The following is a 21,570-nucleotide window of genomic DNA, read 5'->3' as shown; positions in this document are numbered from 1 at the left end:
GAAGAAAGGGGTTTGTTGCAACAAAGCAGAGGCCTGTGCCTGGGTACCATATATTCTAAGGGCAATATAGCTTTGGGTGATCAAACCGTCTTCACCATTTATCCTTGCTCCCCCTAATATACTCATCCCAATCAGTATACAATTTTTATAAATCAATATCGACACTATAAACCTTTGGTACAGCTATGGATTTATACGTGCAACTCAAAATAAGGAAGCGTAGTAGCCAGGGCACCTGCCCTCGTTGGGCTGTGCCGTGCTTGTCAGATCCAAGGTGGCATGCAATAACTCTCAGGCTTGTGAGTCCACTGAGGCATCCCAGGGTCTTAAATGGATTACTGGGAGATTCAGGCTGTGGTTTCCAGCCCTCCTCCTGTGCTCTTCGGCCATGTCTAATTCATCATGCCCCAGCGAAACAAACAAGGGGAAAAATATCTAGAGGGAGGGAATGTATTTATTTGATGTGTTTGTTTGTCTATTTAAATATGTATTATTGAAATATAAAGTGTTAAACAGCTCCATACAATCAGGAGACATAAAGCCGTAGCAAGGATTGGTTTATTTTAAGAGATGAAAGGCAGGCTGGAATGACGACAGAGGAATGCCATGATAACAAAGGCAGAAGAGAAGAAGGAAAGAGATGGAAATGAGCCCTTGAAACAACTAGAAAAGACTGTGAGGACGCAGCTGAAAAGCGCTGAGCAAGGACAACAAAATAAAAAACGGCCTGAAGGAAACCAGAACGCATTATTGCAAGAATCAACTCACATAGCCCAGCAGACAGGGGATACAACTTTTAGAACACACACACACACACACACACACACACACACACACGTACACACAAACAGACAAACAAAAGTTGCAGTGTGTAGATTAAACCTCATGACTGTACCGTATGTACAGTATCAGCCTTATCGTATTTCTGCCAAGCTGGTGTAGGATCAAGTAATTGCTGTTTTCCGCAGTTTAATGGACCCCATTACCTGGAGAACACAGCAGAGCTGAGTGAAGATTTTTGTTCAGAGAAACTGCACATCAGCGGCGAACGCAAAGAAACAGGCCGTGCAACACGCCCTTATATGCATAACACATTATAAGTCTGCTGGGCAGTTGTGTGTCCATACACATGGTTTAATTGAGCCAAAAACTATTGGGCTTATTTCCCGTTTCAAATGGCAGAACATTCGTCTTTCTCCCCGTGTTGGAATGCCTTGGATCCAATGCGATGGTGTACATATTGTTTTACTGCTTGTGTACTGGGCCCTGTTTTACCATCCACCCTAATCACAAAGGGTCACCATTCCGTTGCAGACTCAGCCAGCAGATAAAAGGGCATTGTGTTTTTTCATGTACCAATAGGCTCATTTGACCAGAGGTACACAAAAGAACATCCAAAACAAAAGAGGGTCTGCCCCAATTGAAATGTGATTGTCCACCAACAACGATACTCGCACGTCGACTACAACAAGCCCGTATGATTCAAATGTCTCAGTTTGAAGTCAGTTTCAATGTCAGAAGATAAACACACAGTTTGTTTTTCTATTTGTTTTTGCATATAGGTACAGTGTTTATTTGGTTTGGTTTGTGATGCCATGCTAGGTTACACTGAATCTTTGAACAGCAAGCAGCATTACAAAAACATGCATGTTGTTTATATGCTGTACATCTAAGGGCAGCGCAAATGGCCAGAGGGCTTGTTTTGTACTTCTGCAACCATTCATTGCAGGCTACTACTGGGATGGGAGGCCTGGGTAATGAAAGCCCTGACAACTGACATACTGTGCAGTTGAAGGACATGGCTCAATTGGCTGTAATATTTCTATCTGTAATTAGTTTGAACTGTTACCACAACTGGCAAATGTATTTGCAGGATGCCCGGGAGGCTTTTCAATCTCATCATAAATTTCTCGCTTTCTCTCTCTCTCTTTGTGATCCAGACCCAGGCCTTCTCGCACATGGGCTGGATATAGGGGGTTGGTAGAGCTTTAGGGCGTCTCCCAATGAAATCCAATTTAAGGGAAAAATTGTTGTTGTAGGCCTTTGGTCTCAATGCTGCCCCAACCCCCACTATGTTTCTCGGGATATTTTCTTTGTCATTTCGATTTGTATCGCATCCAAGCCATTACAGAGAAAACAACGTTGACTTTACAAATATTGAAAGTTGCAGAATGTTCATGTTAAACATCCGTATTTGTGCTTTTGCTTGCTGTTTTAGGCCTTTCGTTGTTCTACTTTGTCCGAAGCCCTGTCTGTAATCTCGGTGGTGGGGAAGACACTGAGAAGTGAACGGATGTTGGACCTTTCTTTGAAACATGACCAGACATGGACATGACATGTTAGCAATAGGGACGGGCGATACATCATCAAATGCTATCGATATTAACGTGCCCAAGAAATGTTAATTTACATTATGGAGTATGCCTTGATATGCCAAGGGATTAAAAGGAAGTTTTTACCCGTAGATTTGTATTTACTTGGCACTTTAATTAATTGAACGTTGTGAAGAGATCATGGTAATGGATTGGACTGTACACAAACAACGTTATTTCTGTTTATTGTGAAAAAGCGCCACTCATTTTAAATCGCACCATGGTCAATTTTTAAGGTTGCCGTCACCATGGTCACTGCAAATGTTGTAGGAAATGTGATATGAGGAAATTAATTACTAAACAGCCTTCTCAACGCAAAGTCCAGTTATTTGCTTCCATAGTAATGAACTATCTTAGCAGTCGGCGCTACAAGCCAATGTTTACTTGCACTACGATACGTGAATATAGGTTACTTTTAATGACATTACAATGTGCAGTTTGGTTTTGAAAACCAACTTCTCAGAAAGAGTAAGCCAACCATAGATGTCAAAAGGAGATGACCTAAAAAATCAACGTCTTCCATCATGGATGTAATAAAGAATAAACACCCACGTAATACCCCTCATCCGCAAAATGCCACTTGCTACACTATTTTACACTTTGATAGAAAATGTAACTTAATTATAACTGAATCCTTTAGGATACTTCAGAGAACGGGCGGAGCATAAGCTCGTCCTCAGTAGGCTGTATGAGGTTGAAGGTAGAATCAAGCCTCAATCAAGCTCGATTGAAAATGTGCATATGGAGGCACAGTAACTGAAAAACAACGTGATTTTGTTTGCCTGAATTATTTCAGCTTTTCTCGCTATTGCGTGTTGTTATTGGTTATGTGCCTGATGGAAAAAGACATTTACTATTCCCAAACGTCAGTTTTTGCTTTCCAGCAACGTGTTTCTTCACAACCTCTGGCATCGTCTGTGAAGGGAATCAGCACTTCTACTACGTAACATGATGTTTCCCCATAGCGTAATGATGCAACAGACAAGAGACACCGGAGAAACCTTATTGGAACTTTATACGACTCCCTAAGGCTCTTTAGGGAGTCCCTCCCCCTATATCTCACCCACATCCATACACACATAGCTTCTTACGTAAAGTGCGTGCCTTCTGTGAATGATGAACAAAAACAGACAACAGCCCAGATGACTGGGTTGAGCCATACGCCTTCAGATTTGAGGGGGAGAGGGGCTCTGAATCCAGAGAGGTAGTTTATCGTCCAAGAAGGGCCTCAATGTTGCTTACCCCATTGCTGTTCCAGTTTTTGAAAAAGAATTGGAGAATTGGTGGATTTTGTTATTTTTAATCTTCTATCTTGTTAATTGTTAGTGTTTAACATTTAATTGATTGTAAGGTGTAAAGCTGTTTATTTTTCATAAAAAATATATATTTAATATTTGTGAGCATAATATGTCTGTTTCTGCTTTATTTTATAAAAGAAAAGTTAATTGTATTTAGGTTAACTGATCCAAGTCACTTTGTATGCCCAAAAACATATTTTTAACGAAAGCTGAAAAATATTGTCACATATCGGCATCGCCAAAATGACAACAAATATCAGTATTTCATTCTTCCCATATCGTCCACCCCTAGTTAGCAAAACAAAGAGACAAACTCCAACTGAAAACGTCCAATGGTCTGAATAACAAGTCAAGAATCCACCACCTTAATTATCTCCATCCGAAAAGCATTCCTTTATTCTTTCCTTAATCCTTTCCTTAATCCCTTTTCATTTAAAGGAATAGGAGCATTAAATTAAGTAATAAAGCCTGCTGGGGTCGTGTGGTATAGCACAGTCAATCAGCGGGGGGGGGGGGGGGGGGGGATCTGGGACCAGCACAAATTACATGGCTGTAGGGTCAAAGTTGTCAAGCAGTAGTTTTAATTATGGGAGTAACGTCACTTTTGGACATGCTCTCAGAGTGGGCGTTAGCATCGCAATCGAAACACTGAGGAGGCTGACTTTTACATTTACATGATACTTCAAATTAACTATCTCTCCATACTGACAGTGTACACTTAAAGTTTGTCTCTTGAGTCAAACTTACAAGACATTGTTGGAGGATTATAAAGCAGAAAGAGCTCGGTGAAGACTTTTCAGGGGTCTCGATTCTCTGCCTCCCCATTGATTCTGCTAAATGACACCAGGTACCGTGAAAGTGTGAGGAAAAGGTCAGCGAGGTTTCATTTGATATAGCAGATAGACCTGACCTTTTGGCCCTTAGGTTGGTGGGTTGGGGTATTGGGTGCTGAAAGGACATAGTGTGCATATCTCAGGGTCGATCAATGCATGATCCCATGATTTATGGGACAGAAAGTGCTGAATGGTCATATGTTGGTTGGTCCTAAGACCCATGCGATCCAACACCTCTGATCTTGGACTAGAAGTAGCCCCCCTACCTCACAAGAATTTATGATCCATGACCTTTTCCTGAACACACTAGTGCTGTAGCCTGGGAAGAGGACAGCATCTCAGCTTCATCTTCTGAGGTTCTTGTCTTTATTCCTACAATATAAGCACCCCAGGGCTTCCTGGGGCTCCAAAGGTTTACGCATGTTGTGGATATGCAAGCACCTAATGGGCCTAACAAGCAAGATCACAACAAGCTGATTAGACAGCGCAGCATACACTAATAGAATAATTATTTGCGTAACACAGTAATGTCCTACAGCAGCGATGTACTTTTGATTAACCCCCATCCCCAACCCTACACTGCTCCGTGTGCCAACCTGACACACACACACCAGTTCCAAATCAAGATGTACCCAATAATTAGACATGGGCATGGTGTGTACAGTAGAAAGAACTATTCCTCAGATGAAAGCATAAGTTATCTATCTGATCAGCGCCTCTAAGAAAGTGGCTTACACAGACAATTTAAAGACCAAAACTACAATAAAAGTATTATGTTTTCCTGTTCATATTCTAGGTTAAATCATTTATATGTTAATGGTTATGTATGTACAGGGTTTCATGCCTTATCGCAATGCAATACATTTTTCACATGAATGGACACATCTCATTTAACAATAGTATAAAATACTGATATTTTAAGCAGGGGGCCAATCATAGAGGTCATGCTCCGTCGGAATTGAAGATGTAGTATGGATTCTTTATATCAATTAAAGTAATCTGTTACATTTCTGCCTAGCATGTACTCTGAAGAATGTGCTTTTTGTGTTCCAGCTCTGGTTAAAAAAAAAAAAAAGTCAGTATCTCACTGAAGGCTCCGAACCAGCAATAACAAGATGAAGACCAGATTAGATAACGTGACATTTTCCAGCTTTTAATACTCCTAAGACCCACCACACTGTTATCTTAGTCAAAATCAATACAGATGAAAGTACAATGTGGAAAATATAGCCAACATCCAATGAAGATTAGTTTTTGCACCAAACAAGGAATTGTGTTTGACAGGATGATTAGCCCAATTTTATGGCCTTCTGACTCTGGTCAGCAACGCACCAATTTTATAATGGTTCTAATGTTTTTGGGCCCATTATCCTGTGTTGTGTGGTATGCTAAGATTATATTATGTTACGTTTTTTCCATGAATGGAGGAGAGTAGGTGGGAAGGGGGAACTAGTTTGGACTGGTAGCCTCCCTCCAAACAGCAGGGCAAAGGGAAACAAGACGGAGAGATGGAATAAGATAAAGCCACAGTAATGTCCATGGTGTTTAGGATTGAGAGCGCTTGGTCCTGTGGCCTGGCGTCAACTAAGCTCTGCAATCACTCTCCTCTTTAGCACAATGAGCAGTAATTACACTCTCCTGGAAACACTGACAATGAGAGGACTTCATCCTGAATGAAGATATATACATATATATATATATATATATATATATATATATATATATATATATATATATATATATATATATACATATATATATATATATACCTTCAGCTGACAGGTAAACTGCCACAGACTAGAGAAATGTTGCTGGAAATGCTCTTGTACACGCCGATGATATTGTGCCTATCGTGCACCAACACACACACATTGACTAAATACGGTCAGCCGTAAACTTTACTCCAGCCTCCTAAATGGCACAGACACACACACACACACACACACACACACACACACACACACACACACACACACACACACACACACACGTGCAAGAAAGGACCCATAACACCTTACACAGTCTGTTAAACAAAAAACACAGCGATGACAAGAAAGTCACCTCGAACCTGCGACACTGACTTTTAAACACACAAACAAACCCTCGGTCACCCCTTTTAAGCACACACAGACACAGCACTGTGTCTGTTGGTGCGACTCTGTGTGGATGAGCAGGTCGTGCCAATGAGCCTGCTCACTGTCAGCCAGCTGCCCGCTCCAGCACCATGGACAGCGACCAGCCAGTGACTGAGGAGCCAGCAGAAGAGACCTCTGACTAGGGGTGGGCAATATGGCATACGCCTCGATCAGGGTGTGTGATTATAGTTATTAAATACTAATCATGGAGCTTAATGGGCCTGTAAACATAGGAACCAATCAGCGTTTTGTGAAAAAAAACACGTTTGCACCAAGGTCGATTTTTGACGGCTCTAGCCTGTGAACAAATCAGTTTAAGGCCATGGCGGAGGCAATAGCCTATTTACATTTCTCAACACATTCCTCTTAATGCATCAATGGTGCTAAACCTCATTTATAGACTGATATCCATATCTGTTTCATGTATCAATGATTCATCTCAATAGCAATCGGTGTTACAAGACAATTTTACTTGTACTGCGACACTTTAAGTGATCGAACAGGGGAACAACCTAAAAACCAAAGGTCTCTAAAACATGAATGTCTTATACGCTCCACATGAACACCCACTTATCATAATCCCGTTGATCTGCAAATTGCCATTCGCTACACGATTATACTTTTGGATTTAAAAGTGAAACTCCATTATAATTGAATCCTCCAAATACTTGGATATGTTGTTAAAAGGACGGAGTTCAGCTTCACTGGCTATGTAAGGATGCGGTCTGATTCCACGGTTCTTTTTAAATGGTGCAATTATTATCGGAGGAGGCCGCATACTCATGTAGTAGCTGATGTAAATAGTTGACGATTTTGTTTGTCATTTTCGTGACGTTTATTTGATACGTTTCTGATGCAAAAGGACGTCTACTCTGCACAATGGTCCGCAATGGTATTAGACGAGGTAATATGTCCTATTGATCAGTCCCTACATAAAAACGCGACTATGCGATCGCTTAATTCAACGCATAATCAGCCAAAGTCCGCATATTCATGCGGGGCCGCATTTTTTCAAATATGCCGCACTTTCACCGCATAAATTGCAGATTTCCACGCAAAGTAAGCAGGGCTTGCATGATTTCATAATCCCCGCATTTTCGTTGCAAAAAAGGCGCATATATCTTAGCAGAAAGTTGAAAATGTTGCGTTTACTTCACACAAGAGCAGCCATTAACCCCTGTTGCCATGGGAACTTTATATTCCCATGATATACATATATCTGTGCTGAAGCCAGTGGCTCATCTGGCCAGAGATATTATTATGCTGTCTATTTATATCAATATCTAACCCTTTCCATAGTGACTTTGTACGTCAAAATAAATGTTTTATGACAGCTGAAAAATATTGTAAAATATCTATATTGTCAAAATGATGAATGAATATGAATATTGTGACATAATAACATCTACTTCTGACACTGAACCTCTGCTCAAACAGTAAACTCAGAAACTTTAAGCTCTAATTTCCTGTGGTCTCCGAGCTGCACAACCGCAACCACCATTTTACTACAGCGACACCAACGGTTAATTTCAATAAACAGGATTAGACTTCATGAAATCAAGGGGAAGGACCCTCGGCGTGTTCCCAGCAATTGAGGAGCTGCAGGGAAGGCAAAAACAATGACATTCAACTGCTAGGTTTGTCAAGGGGTCAAGAAAATCTAAAATATGCATATTGTATGAATGCTTTTTTGTGTGCAATGTTGTGGAGTTCTAAATACTGTAGGCCTGCTGCTGACACAACACACACACAAACACTGACATGCAAAGCAAGATACAACTGTAGCCAACTGTGCTTAAGAGCCAGCAGTATTTAATCATCCAACATGGGCTGGGAGTTGCAGGAGACAGCGTGAAATTGCGTGCAGAGTGTCTCCTAAAGTGGTAATATGGCAAGGAAAAACGGATATCAAGCGCTGGGAAGACATGTAGGATGAATCTCAAAGATTGGATAGGTAAGGAAAAAAAAGAAAAAAAGTGACATAACAAGCCGCTCGCTGGCTGTGCGCCGTGTGATGAAGAGTGGAAACATGCTCTGCTATAATTGGTTAAAATTTTAAACCTGACATTCAGCCGTAGAAGGAGGTGAGGTTGTAACCATGTACCAGTTGAACTATTAGAAAAGCATGTTGAACAGGTAAACGTACCCTAAAGATGCTGCTGGCCATAGCATGCAGCCAAGAAACCACACAAACCGGCCGCTTAAACACACAAATGGACCCTTTCTCTGCTGTTTGAACACTAACACGGTAGGCCGGGTCAAGTGGTGTCATGATGAACTGGCAACAGACAGATGACAGCAGGAAGAGAGCAGGTGCACTAAGAGAACAAAGTCGATTTTGTGAGTGAAGAAAAGGGCCCCACACACTCAAGCAATCAAATGGGCCTCACAGCCAGGGGCCACGTTGCCGTCAATCCAAACTCTTTAGCTGAAATTAAATGGTCTCTTTAGGATATTGGTCTACAGATGTAAAAGAGGTACAGAAACATCGCCAGTGAGAATCACTTAATACACCATACAGACCCCAAGCCCATTTTAACCAAGGTCCATTTCTACATTGCCGGTTAGACTGTAAAATGTGCATTTATTTGTATTCCTTAAGGCCAAATTCCTTCTACTGACTTGTGCATCTCCAAATTCGCACAGCAGTCCTCCATTCCACCATCATGAGGATGTTGAACTGCACGTAAACCCCAGGTAGCTGAGCTACCCGGGGGTGTATTTCCTTGATGAGCCACCATAAAGACCAAGCGGCAGACATGGATTTCTTGCTGGGTGCTAATTGACCATGCATAAAATAAAGATGCAGCTCCTATCATTCATGAATGGGCACAGAAGGAAGGCCAGAGGGTTTAGATATCTGTTCCTGAGATTTTATCTGGGCTTTATCATGCAATATATCAGAAATTATCTTTCAGTCCATTCACCCACAATTTCATGTTTTACATGAAAACACACACTTTAATTAAGAGTTTTCATATAATTGCAAGGAGCGATGGTTGCTGGAAATGGGCCTCTGTACACCTATATAGATATTCCATTCAAAATCAGCCGTTTCCAGGTAGAATAGTCATCTACCACATTAACAATGCCTAGACTATTTCTGATTCATTTAATGTTAATAAGGACATTTTTAAGTGACCCCAAACTTTTGAATGGTAGTGTTTAATAAGTTAAAACTGAAAACAATGGCAAAAAAATCAATGACCTTATGGTATCTCTCAAATTCAAATAAAATTCTAAACTACAAATTAGGTCAATGCTATTGACAACAGAGAAAATAATATCCAGGCAAGTAGCCAACAGTGCCACACCATAATTATTATAGTACGTAAAGTAAATTAGTATCACAACCACCCCATTGGTTTAACCTCAGTATGGTTACATCAGTGTTTATGGACATAATGGGAAAGGATGGGGAACGACAAAAAGACAAAGAATGAAAGTGTGAGGGAGTTCAGTATTCAAATGGAGCACTTAATCCCTGACCAGGCGTCCTGCGGCCGCTTAGCCCGTTTGACTAGAAACACACACCTTTCAGATGTGTTGCAGGGAGAGGGCCGGGGTTAATGGGGGACAAGCTCTGGCCATATTGCAGCTTGGTTGGGAGCGGTGGGGAGTGTAAACAACATCCCTCATCCTCAGGTTGTTTTTCAGGAACCTTGTTTAAAAAAGCGGTTAATGAGCACTGGGAAGCCTCATTTCACCAGTGGGACGCCGTTACTGTGATTACTTTCCTCCATGAAAATAAAGTAAGGGGAGACAGCAGGTTGTGTGTGTGTGTGTGTGTGTGTGTGTGTGTGTGTGTGTGTGTGTGTGTGTGTGTGTGTGTGTGTGTGTGTGTGTGTGTGTGTGTGTGTGTGTGTGTGTGTGGTTGCACGTGTGCAGCTGCGCGTGTGCGTGCGTGTGTGTATGTGCGGTTGAGTCAAACACAACTCCAAAATTGTATGCACACACTTCCAGATGTCATTAAATTACATACATACACAACTATGGGCCAATAATTGAATGCCACCCTTGCACAAAGGCGTTTGTGAAGCACATTCAGCACAGAGGGGGCCGCAGAATGTGCATTAACACTCTTTCGAAGGGACTCGTCCGCTCGGCCTGCCGACCGGGGAGCCAAACGCAACATAAGAATCGCCCTGAGACCCAGATACGGAACGACTTTGAAACACAGCACAAACAAATAGCTTTTTCTCACTATCCACTTTAATTAGAGGAATCTCTGTTTGTCTGTCTGTAAGTACGTCTGTCCTTTCATTATTGTCACTATCAATACCGACTTCACACTTCTATATTGCGTGCATATTGCTGAGGACCCAAGTTGGAGGTTGTTTCGATGAGCGCTTTCGAAGCTGTAAGCAGCAATAACGGAGGCCAAAGCAATCAGCCCGTTCACAACAAGCAGGCTTTGAAAGCGCACTGCACAGGTATTAAATTACACTACGTAATGGCATGAATACTGCAGTGATAATTCAACTTCCATTATAGAAATCACCTCACTGCTTACGAAAGGAAAAGAGACCAATTCACCAAAACAGGCTATGAATAAGATAGCATTATTTCATTATTACATTATTATTACATTATTACACATTCCATGCACTGTTGAGAAACAGTGGAAACACTGGTATCATTACCTTTTTTAATTGTCTTGTTGTTGTTTGGGTATGTGCTGTTGTTTGTATTGGTATGTGTTTGTATTGGACCATGAGTCTAGAAATAAAAGTTGATTGATTAAAAGTTGGGTGATTGATTATAAATATAAAGGTATATAATAGATAACGGCCTCACTGTTTGCAAGAGAGGGAGATGATACACAGGTGTTGAAACCAGGCACGGGCAGGAAGGGGTCGTGCTATCCAGGAAATGCATTCATCAGCACAAACTCCATTATGACAATTCCCCCAGACTTAGCTTCGCTTAGAGTCACTTCCTCGTGTGGTTTGTCTGAGCACAGACAGATGCCTTTCATTAGAAAGTAGAGGAATGAAAGCCAAGGATGACTGAGGGATTCAGAGGACAAGTTGGTAGACAGTTTATAAGCATGCGGTTGGTGGGGGATATTTTCCAACATTACAGTCCCTCGGAGGCTCGCTCTGCTTAAGAACCTCATTAATAAGGCAACGCACGATTAAAGTCAGGTAGACTAATATTTATTTTCATATCGCCTTGTGGGTGGTATGGTTCAGCGACCAATTCAATTCATCCAAAAGATGGGTTTTAAGGACAAAACAAATCCCATCACCTCAGATCTGGCACTGTTTTGCTCCCACAATGTAAATCCATCCATCATTGCTAAAGCTTTGGAACGTCTCGGGACGCACAAGATGGTTCCAAGGAATCCAATTACTATTGTTCATCATCTCAACCCCTCTACTGTTGGGGGGTATTGATCAACTGATTACATTTTTTCACTGATTTGAGAATGATTTGATGGAGTATGGAGTAGTTTGGGAAGGGGGAGAGAATCAGTTGGCCTGCATCGAATAGAAAGCAATAAAAAAATGTTTCTTTCACTATAGGTCCTCACCTGTCTGAGACTCAAACTACACAGGGCTGTTGGTGGGTGCAGCTAGAGAACCTGCTAGCTGCACTATAGCACCGAAGCCCTCGCTGCCCACCCACATTTGGTATGCCACAGCCGTGTCTGCCTAACACACAGACCTCTCCGGGGGGCTCTTCCACATCGTCTTGGGCACCCCGAAGTGAGCAAGAGAGAGAGACAGGGAGAGCGAGGGAGATGCATGGAGTGCTAATGTGCTGTGCCCTTTTTACTCAGTCATGCAATTCATGAGCTTCATTTCCATTAGCCTACTGCACCATTATCCAATTAAAACATTTCCCATCACTGGAGAAGCATAAGGAAGGGAAAAAAAGTGACGCAAGGTAAAGAAAGAACAACAAGAACAGAAGAGAAAGGAAACGTATGTGTAAACAAATAAACAGGAGCATGGGCTTCAAGCAGGAAAAGCTTGGTCCCAGCTAGCGCCTTCGAAATATTGGGAGCTTCAAATAGTGAAATGATTAACAGTAGAGTGACAAACTTCCACAACCTCCAGCCCTCCTTCCTTGTTTGCTTGCTTCCTTGCTTCCATCTTGCAGGCGACAGCACACCCCCTACCTTCCTCAAAAACGGTTGGATTTTGTAAAAAGGGCTACAGGCAAACCACAAGCTGGTTTTCCAGAGTCCTATATGTTAAGTGACTTTGTGGCAATCGTGGACAGCTTACTCAACATTACCAATGGGGTCTGCCTGCAAAAATATTGCCTATCTCTGTGTGACATAGCCACAAGACGGATGACTGCCTTGCATGGTTTAGCGATAATTCAATACTATTGTTTATAGTGTTTTAGGGGAGTAGCTATTTGAAAAACATCTTTGGCCTGATATTGTGCCTCAAACCCTGTTCTCCATGGCACAATGTGCCACTGCACAGCTAATATGTACGAGTTACATAATGAATTCATTTTTCAGGAAACATGATGAAATGTTGATGAAACGGTGAAAACCACAACCTACAAAATAATTCACGAATCTAAATACTTTCATGAAGATTTTAAAAAACACAGACATTGATGTGTGCTCATTAGCAAAGCTATCAGCTCGGTGGTGTTGGGACTCTGCGGGGGAGAACCACGGATCCATATCCCCCCAGCCCCGTGCCCTCAGATTGACAGGAACAGCAGAAGACTGTTTGAGCAGATAGGCCTGAGTCGGACGTCACACAGAGATTTGTATTCACCATACCTCCTCAGCTTCATTAAAAAAGAAACAAGAGAGCGAGAGAGTGGGAAAGAAGCGCGAGAAAGAGGAGGAGAGAACCACCTAGAGGCTAGGGCATGGGTTCGCTCCTCAAAAAGACCTCGTCGATGCATTTCGGACACTTTAGATGAAAGTGTCAGTGGTTTAAAAAAAAAGGAGAAAAAAGAAAAAGACGAAGAGGAATAAAACCCCTTTAAAGAGAATATTAAAGCTGTGAGTGAGGACAGAGTTAAACTAAGAAATGGGGAAGGTGTACGCACATGTCAGGCAGACGAGCAGGCCTCGGAGCAGCATCTCACAGACGCCCCTCCAGGACTCTGGCAGGCGGGCGCACAGCGGGGGCAGCAGGATCTCCGCCGGCACGAAGAACTGGATGGCGAAGCTGACGAACACGCCAAACGAGTACAGGATCTTCACCAGCTGATTGGTCCTGGGGAGGGAGGCAGAGGCGAACGAGTGATTAGGGATGAGATCATTTGAAAACACCAATCTACCACAGCACCCCAGTCTAATTTGACCAGAGGATGTTGTGATGCAAGGTGAAGGCCTGCAGGAGGCAAATCCATCTTAAGGAGCAGCAATCCCCAGGCATTGTAAAGCTTCACCGGCACACCAATGCATATAGGCCAGTCTTTCTATTTTTAGCACATTGCAAATGTTACCCATCAAATAAGTGTATTGCTAACTTATGTAAAGAACCCTTGACAATGTCTTTCAGATTGCATAACATTTTAGGCACTTCTTTGAATTTTGCTTGTAAATATAGAGCAGTGTTTTCCCATACGGACATTGGGTTCCTTCTTGTTGATTTTTGTAGTTGCTCCTCCCACCAAACGGCAGTTCTTAGTTCAGAAGGCTGCCATCTCGGCCGAGTCTATTAACCCTGACGTTCTGCGCGGCTGACAGTAAGAGGGCAGACCCTGCAGGACGGCTACAGGGTGAAGGGAAGGCGCCTTGTTCTCACCCACACTCTACTGTACTGGGGGAGAACATTTAAAGAAGTAGAACTTTTGAGGTGTCTGTGTTCTTTTTTTTATATCTTTGAAATGCATGTGGTTTGGTGTGACTGATGTATATTCTTTTTGTACGCTTCTGCTGGTACAGCTGCTCCTATGAAGGTGGAGAGGCAGCACAGGGCTTCTGAAAGCACAGCCAGCAGACAAAACGAGGCGGCCGGGCTCGGCAGCAACACCCCGGGCACCGCTTCTTGAGAAGTGGTTTGAAGAAGAACATGACTCTGGACACGCCGGGGTAGAGTTAACTAAGAACAAGCACCACCGACCATGATCTCAATCTGGATCAAGGTTTCATAATGAGTTTACTTTTCATTATGTTGTAAAATACGTGCTGAAGATCATCCGAATGTGGTTTCTGGAACGGTTACCAGAACTTAAAGGGTCTAGGTCAAATAGCCATGTTAAGAAAGCAGTTATTATAGGTTGCATCCATTAAAGGAGCAGTTGGAAGAAGATGCAAGACTGTGTTAAAAAAAGCAAACCACTGCTTTAGTTTACCTTTCCTTATCGGAGAGTTACTCGGAGAAGAACCTGGCTTACCAAAATTGTATTATTCTAGTGCTGAGCTTTTTCTTTTTTGTTAGATTTATTGTCAATTCCAAAATAAGTGCAAGACAAATAGACGAATAGTCTTGCATTTGTCTCTGAACCATGGCTCAATAAGTAGAAAAGGATAAGATTAGGTACAAATCAATTCTTAATAGTGCAAAATAATTCTGAATAATGCAAATGTAGCCAAAACAAATCGTTAAAACAAAGCGGTATATAGTATATACAATAAAGTAAAATAAGAAAAGGGTCCAGGATTCTTGGGTGCAAATGGGAGGGGTTTCAGAGTTCAGAGTTTTTGGGAGCAGAGGGGAGGGAAGGGAGAGAGGGGAGAGAGTTGAGCTTCCTGACAGCCTGGTGGAAAAAGTTGTTTTCACGTCTGGTGGAGCCGGCACAGAGGCTGTGGTACCATCTCCCAGATGGCAGGAGGCTGAAGAGTCTGTGTGAGGGATGGCTGGGGTCACCCAAAATGCTGGTTGCTTTGCGGGTGAGACGGGTTCCATAGATGCACAGGAGGAAGGGGAGTGGGACACCGATGATCCAACCAGCAGCCTTCACTGCGCGCTGAAGGTTCTTGCAGTTGGATGCAGTGCAGCTCCCATACCAGACAGTGATGTTCTCAATGGTGCCTCTGTAGAAGGAGCACCTGATGGATGGGGGGGCTCTTGTCCTCTTCAGCTTGCCTAGGAAGTAGAGGCGCCGCTGGGACTTCTTGGCCAGTGATGTAGTGTTGGTTGTCAAGGAGAGCATATTGTATGTTTGTATGTCCTGGCACTTAAAAATAGTACTTGCCATTGTTTAGTATCTTATCATACGTATCTTCGTTGAATGTGTGGAATACACTTATAAACCCAGCAATTGTAAGTGCTTGGCAGAATCCTTACTGTACCGAAAGCGCTATATTGTTTTTCTCTTTCTTTTGACAAATGTACTGTACTGGATGAAAGCCTGTTAAATACCCTCAAATGTAAGCATTGAATTTAACTTCCAATGGAAATATTTGGGAAGCAAAAAATTAAACCGGCAGCTGATCTTACCGGCGTGGTAGAGGCTTATCTAGAATACAATGGGATTTAGTTGGTTGTGTTATATCTCACCCTGGCATAGATCACCCTGCATCACCCCACAGCTAATAGCACGACGTTAAGTGGTTCAAAGTGACTGCATTCTTGTATACATGCTCGATGACAAATATACATGTTGACTGGGAGGAGAAATCCTACTGTTCTTGGCGATGTTTTGTCTTTTGTTAAAGTGGACACATCACATCCCATTAAATCAGAAGGGGTGCCCGAACTACTACCCATCCACACAATCAATGTACAGTCTCGCTGTCACATTAAACAAATCATTATTGGCTTCCCATAAGAAGATCCCCATCTTGTTATTGGGCCATTCCATCATAGTATTGATTCTTCATCAAGCTGACGCTATGCACCATACCAAACAGGACCTACGCTTAGTCGGCCAGTTTATCTATTGAGACATGCAAGTGTCGGCCTACTCTATAAACCGCAGCCTGGCAACCACAGAGCACCAAGGACCAATGCAGAGAGATGAACGAGAGTTCACACGGCTGTTATGACCAGGAGGGCCGTTCCACTGCAATGACTCCTTGAACCTCCCCATGCTGCCCAATGGCAGGCACAGGAGGATGGGCTGCTAATAAGCAATGGCCGAGAGAGAGCCAGAGAGAGAGCCAGAGAGCGAGAGAGCGAGAGAGAGAGCCAGAGAGAGAGCCAGAGAGCGAGAGCAGGAGAGCGAGAGCGAGCGCAGGAGAGCGAGAGAGAAGCCTGAAAGAACGATTTAATAGCCAATCAAGAAACAAATAGAGTTATGCAAAAAGGTAATAACTAAAGCTCTCTATGGGTGTATGGCTGCTTATGGAAAATAATATACAGTAGCATTGTGTAATCCATGAATGCTAGACTGATTATGCAAAAGAAAGCAGAAGAGAAGACGGCGAGGAGTCGAGCGAGCCGACGTGATGTGTGCAGCGTGTGTACACGGTAACCACACGGTAGCACGGCTGTCTGCCGCTTCCCTTTGAGAGATGGTCTTGAATGACGTTATTGACCGTCTTCCAGGGCCCCTGGGGCCATCATTACTCTCTGGTGATAGTGTTTTAGGGGGCTCCTACTCACATGAACACTGCCGTACGCATGCCACGCCGTCCGTAGGAAACCATAAAACCTCGGCAGTCACTTATAAGATGCCTCGTTTCAGCAGGAGTGGAGACTTGAAGTTGGTTATCTATGGGGACTGGCAGTATGATCCATGCACTACATTAATACATGCTACGGGCTGGGGCGGCCCTCTGGCAGCTAGTGGCAGTCCTAGGGGTTGATTTATAGTGCACTTTGTGTTAAAGTAGAGCAAGGAGGAGGCAGGAGCTGGGTTAGGACAACAGGGTCCTACCCTCGCACCCAACAAAACAAAACATTCTCCCTGCCCACTGGCTCCACAGCTGGGCACCCAGCCAGGAAGCTGGGTGGTCCTTCAGCTCTGAATAAAGATACAGTAATGCAGATATGCGCTTTAATGACCGTTTTGGTGTTGGCCTTGAAAGAGACTGCAGATCCGTACAGTAAATGCAACCGGTCTTGTCGCCACCCGCACGTGCATTATTGCATTACGCATGTTTTTGTATTTGGTGGCAAGCCCAAGCTTTTACTGTGGATCGGGAGCTAATGACATCTGCAGGGTCATCCATTACGGTGGGAAATTCTCTAGAGATGTCTCTTCTCTGCCTAATTGGATTCGTGCCAGGTGATTTACCCAATAAGCACAAACAACCTTTAGCCATTAGGGTGGTATTTAATCCTCCATCATCAACATGGATGCATAATTGAATACAGCCTAATGTGACTTTGCATGGTGAATGTGGGCATTTCTTCGATAAAGAAGAGAGATGAGAGATCAAGAGTTTAGAAACACAGGATATATATTATATTATATATAACAGATCAGATTACAACTTTTCCAATTTAATAAATGTAATATTTTTTTTTATACCTTACAATAAGGTTCAATTAATTAACCATTCATTGACATTAGTTAATGCATTGATAAATATTATTACATAAAATTAGCATCAGGGTTAGTGTGCGAGTTAGGGTTAGTAGTTTAGGTCGAGGGTTAACCCTTATCCTAACTGTATTCATTTCTGTACACATAAATGCCTTAGTTAACATGAAAAACAAATGATTTCTAGAACATAAGTTACCTTTTAATTAACTTTGAGTTGATTGTAATGCTAATTACTTGATTAACTGATGTTAATTAATGGTTCATTATTGTACAATTATTGTAAATTGTTACCTCCATTTTGTATTGTTTTAAGTTTGATACAAAATGTGTCTCAAACTGAAGTCGTTTCAGTGTAATCTTGAAAACCTAAAAGGGGTTAATAGCATTAGCACCCAGCCCTACATGAGAGCGTAACGCCTCGTTTCAATAAAAAAATAACAATACTCAGATGTTAAACAAAACACGACTGCAACAAACCATCTTGAGCAAGCACTTTGTGTGCTGACAAGGAACGCTGGATTTATTTGGCTTCGTCTCTAATATCATTTGAAACGGGAAGAATGTTTCTTTAACCCTGCTCTGGTGCACGCTGACATACACACTACATGTCTGCTGGCATTATGGAAACGGATTAGCTTTCATTATCACATTCCTCCACCCCTGAGGAGTGCACACACTCCATCCGTCAGCTGCGCCAACCAATGTTTTTCGTGGCGCAGTGGGAGCCAATATGGGAGCCTGTCAACATTGTTTTTGTATGTTATTTTTGGTGCAGCAAGTAGGACTCAACTATTCCTAGAATCCATGATGCTGGGCTTTACAGACCTTTTTAATATATGATATATTTGAATGGGGAAATCAAGACACCAAAGACTCCCCACACACACTTTGCTCGCATCTCTCTCTCTCTCTCTCTCTCTCTCAGGATGTTTTATTGAATGGCAAACCTCCCATTCTCTCTGCAAATAGGAGAATTGGAAGATTAAACTCTTACACATACCACAATTAAACAGTGAACTGAAGCAGTTAGTTGTTTCTGTGCTACCTGGGAGACGTGCAGTGTATGGAATTAAGTGTTATCTTGCAGAACGGAAATGGAATATAATATTCAGAAGAATGTTTTAATTACTGTATAATACGATGAAAATTAGGATTATTATTTTCCCTTTACCGTAGAATAATCCCTTTTTATGTACATTGGAATGGGTCATCTTCCACATAGCCCGCCATGTTGCAACAGAAGCCCAGAGCGGATAAACGGCTCTGGAGAGAATGCTTTTTAATTCAATCAACTTTCAATAAAAGTGTAATGCCACCCCCGCTATCAGCTTTAACACTATGAGATTTAAAATAATGCCCTCTTTTGGATGAAGATATCAAAATAAAATACTTCCCAGACGAGCTGCACACACACACACACACACACACACACACACACACACACACACACACACACACACACACACACACACACAGTAACGCTATACCTAATTGTGTGAGTGTTCCACTGAATTCCACTTTTTCAGCTGGAATTCAAACAGTATGAGATTAAAAAACAAATGTGTTGGGAGAGTTCTAGGAGGAAAGGTTATCACTATGGTGACGTTTATTGTAATACCTTTTTAGTTCCTTTGTTATATATGAGCGATGTAATGAGTGATTTGAATATAAAATGCAACGTTACACTAAAGACTTCCAGGAGGCCTAACCCTCTCTCTCTATTTCTTTTGGACGCCGCAGTCAACTACTGCCTAGACAGAGCTCTAAACATCAACACACACCTCACCGCCAGTGTCCCTCGATCGTGACTTCCTAGTGCCTCGGAAAAAGGCACTTCACAAACGTCAGAGCAGAAAAAAGGTGTGTGGGTTCGCTTGCTCTTTAAGTGCCTGGGAAACTTAACCCACCCTCTGCTTTTTCGTGCTCAGTGACCAGGAAACATAAAAGCTGCAAAGACGAAGCTCCACAGATCCACACATACCTTGCACAAACAGTGAAGTTGAATGTTCACAAACTGGTAGGCAAAGACTGACAGAAACACAGGATTCAGTTTGCAATTTGTAACCTTTCCTCTAGATGCCACAAAATGATATACACCACAGATCGAAGGAAAAAGGCAACTCTTCAAAAAAGGCTGTAGGATCCATATAGACTAGAGTGAATGATCTGTGTGATGTGGAATGAAAATGAGTGTGAATTGGGATTGCTGGTCAAGCTGCTGTGAAGTGTACCCGGCTGTTTAAGGATTGGTGTCCAAATGTGGCATGACAGAGATATTATAGATGCAGTTATTCCAACAATGAAATGTCAGACGCTTTCACCCGGTTGAGAATCAACCCAACACTTGTGTCCAACTACAGCTCCAACACTAAATATAGGTTTTACAATCACGTTTTCTGATTGGTTTAAGTCAGTGCCTCTTCCGGATCATGCCACCGTTTACGTGGAAAGTCAGACACCGAGCTCAAATTTAATCAGAAAGACGTATGTGTGGATAAATGACAACCGCAATCAATCACAACGTGGTACAATCAATCGCGTAAGATTAAAACGGCAGATGGTGAAGTGGAGCTCATCGAAAAGTTCCTTGGATAAGCTACCGGTGGGTGGGGGGGGGGGGGGGGGCGGTGTGCGCTGGGACGCTTACCAGGCATCGTGGGGCAGGTTGAGAGTGATGCTGCCTTTAATGCTGTCGCCAAAGTGGAGGTAGCCCAGTGTCCCCAAGGTCACGTAGAGGACGGTCACGATGCCCATGCCGATGTTCAGGGCCATGGGGAAGCGCTTGGGATCCCTCATCTGGTTCTCCAAGGGCAGCACCTGGACAGATATACAGCATGTGTTGAGTTAGTGCACTTCGGACAGTATTGATATGTGCATTAACAAGTCCATAAATAAACATTACTAGAGACATATTGGATTGCCTGGATAGTCCAGTGGAGGGAAAATTGGGTACCAAAAGGAAGGTTAGTACTATAGAACAGAGTCCGTAGAATAATGACATTTCTTAAATATTTCATCAGTAAGTTTCACAGGAAAGTGCAACGTACAGAATTTACGACGAGTAATTTATAATTGCATTGGTGCTGTGGCTCCCCCGCAAGAACGATAACAGGAACGTGGCTGCAAGTATATCTCATGTACAGACCTCTGGAGAGTGGACCAGCAGCATTATTCATCCCACAGCTAACCCACAGTGAAGGTCTGTCCCTGGGGGGATGGGGATCAGCAAGCCTGGGACCAACGGCTACAGAGAAAGCCGTCGCCACTGCCGGCCACTGCCGGCCACTGCCTCCTTTTAATTGTTCTTCTCATGTAAAAGTCATGACAATAGCTCATGAAACTTGTGCTCAAGGGCAGGGGGGAGATGTAATTGGGAGTGTGAAAGGGGCTCTGATGGCAGTGTCCCCACTGTCTCATTGCATCCCAGTTCCAGAGCCCTCTTAAGGTCCAGTGTACTCTCGAGCTATTCACATTCACACCTTAAACAGCCCCGGAGCCCAGAGGTTTAGGGGCGTTTCTAAGGAACTCATGCCTGTTAAAAAATGTAGCACAGTTCATTTTAGAATGA

General features: G+C 42.8%; 1 protein-coding gene across 1 annotated transcript in view; it reads right to left on the bottom strand.

The window, feature by feature from the left end:
- slc36a4 (solute carrier family 36 member 4) overlaps positions 1-21,570 on the bottom strand; it is a 105,549-nt gene that overhangs the window by 44,105 nt on the left and 39,874 nt on the right. Inside the window, exons 10-11 of the mRNA XM_079732891.1 lie at positions 20,650-20,819; positions 13,668-13,837 (exon numbers count right to left, since the gene is read on the bottom strand). Coding sequence (XP_079589017.1) covers positions 13,668-13,837; positions 20,650-20,819 — 340 coding nt within the window. The remainder of the gene's footprint in view (positions 1-13,667; positions 13,838-20,649; positions 20,820-21,570) is intronic.

This window comes from Pollachius pollachius (assembly GCF_949987615.1).
Source record: "Pollachius pollachius genome assembly, chromosome: 3".
Taxonomy (NCBI): Eukaryota; Metazoa; Chordata; class Actinopteri; order Gadiformes; family Gadidae; genus Pollachius; species Pollachius pollachius.
This window is presented reverse-complemented; position numbering and strand designations above follow the sequence as displayed.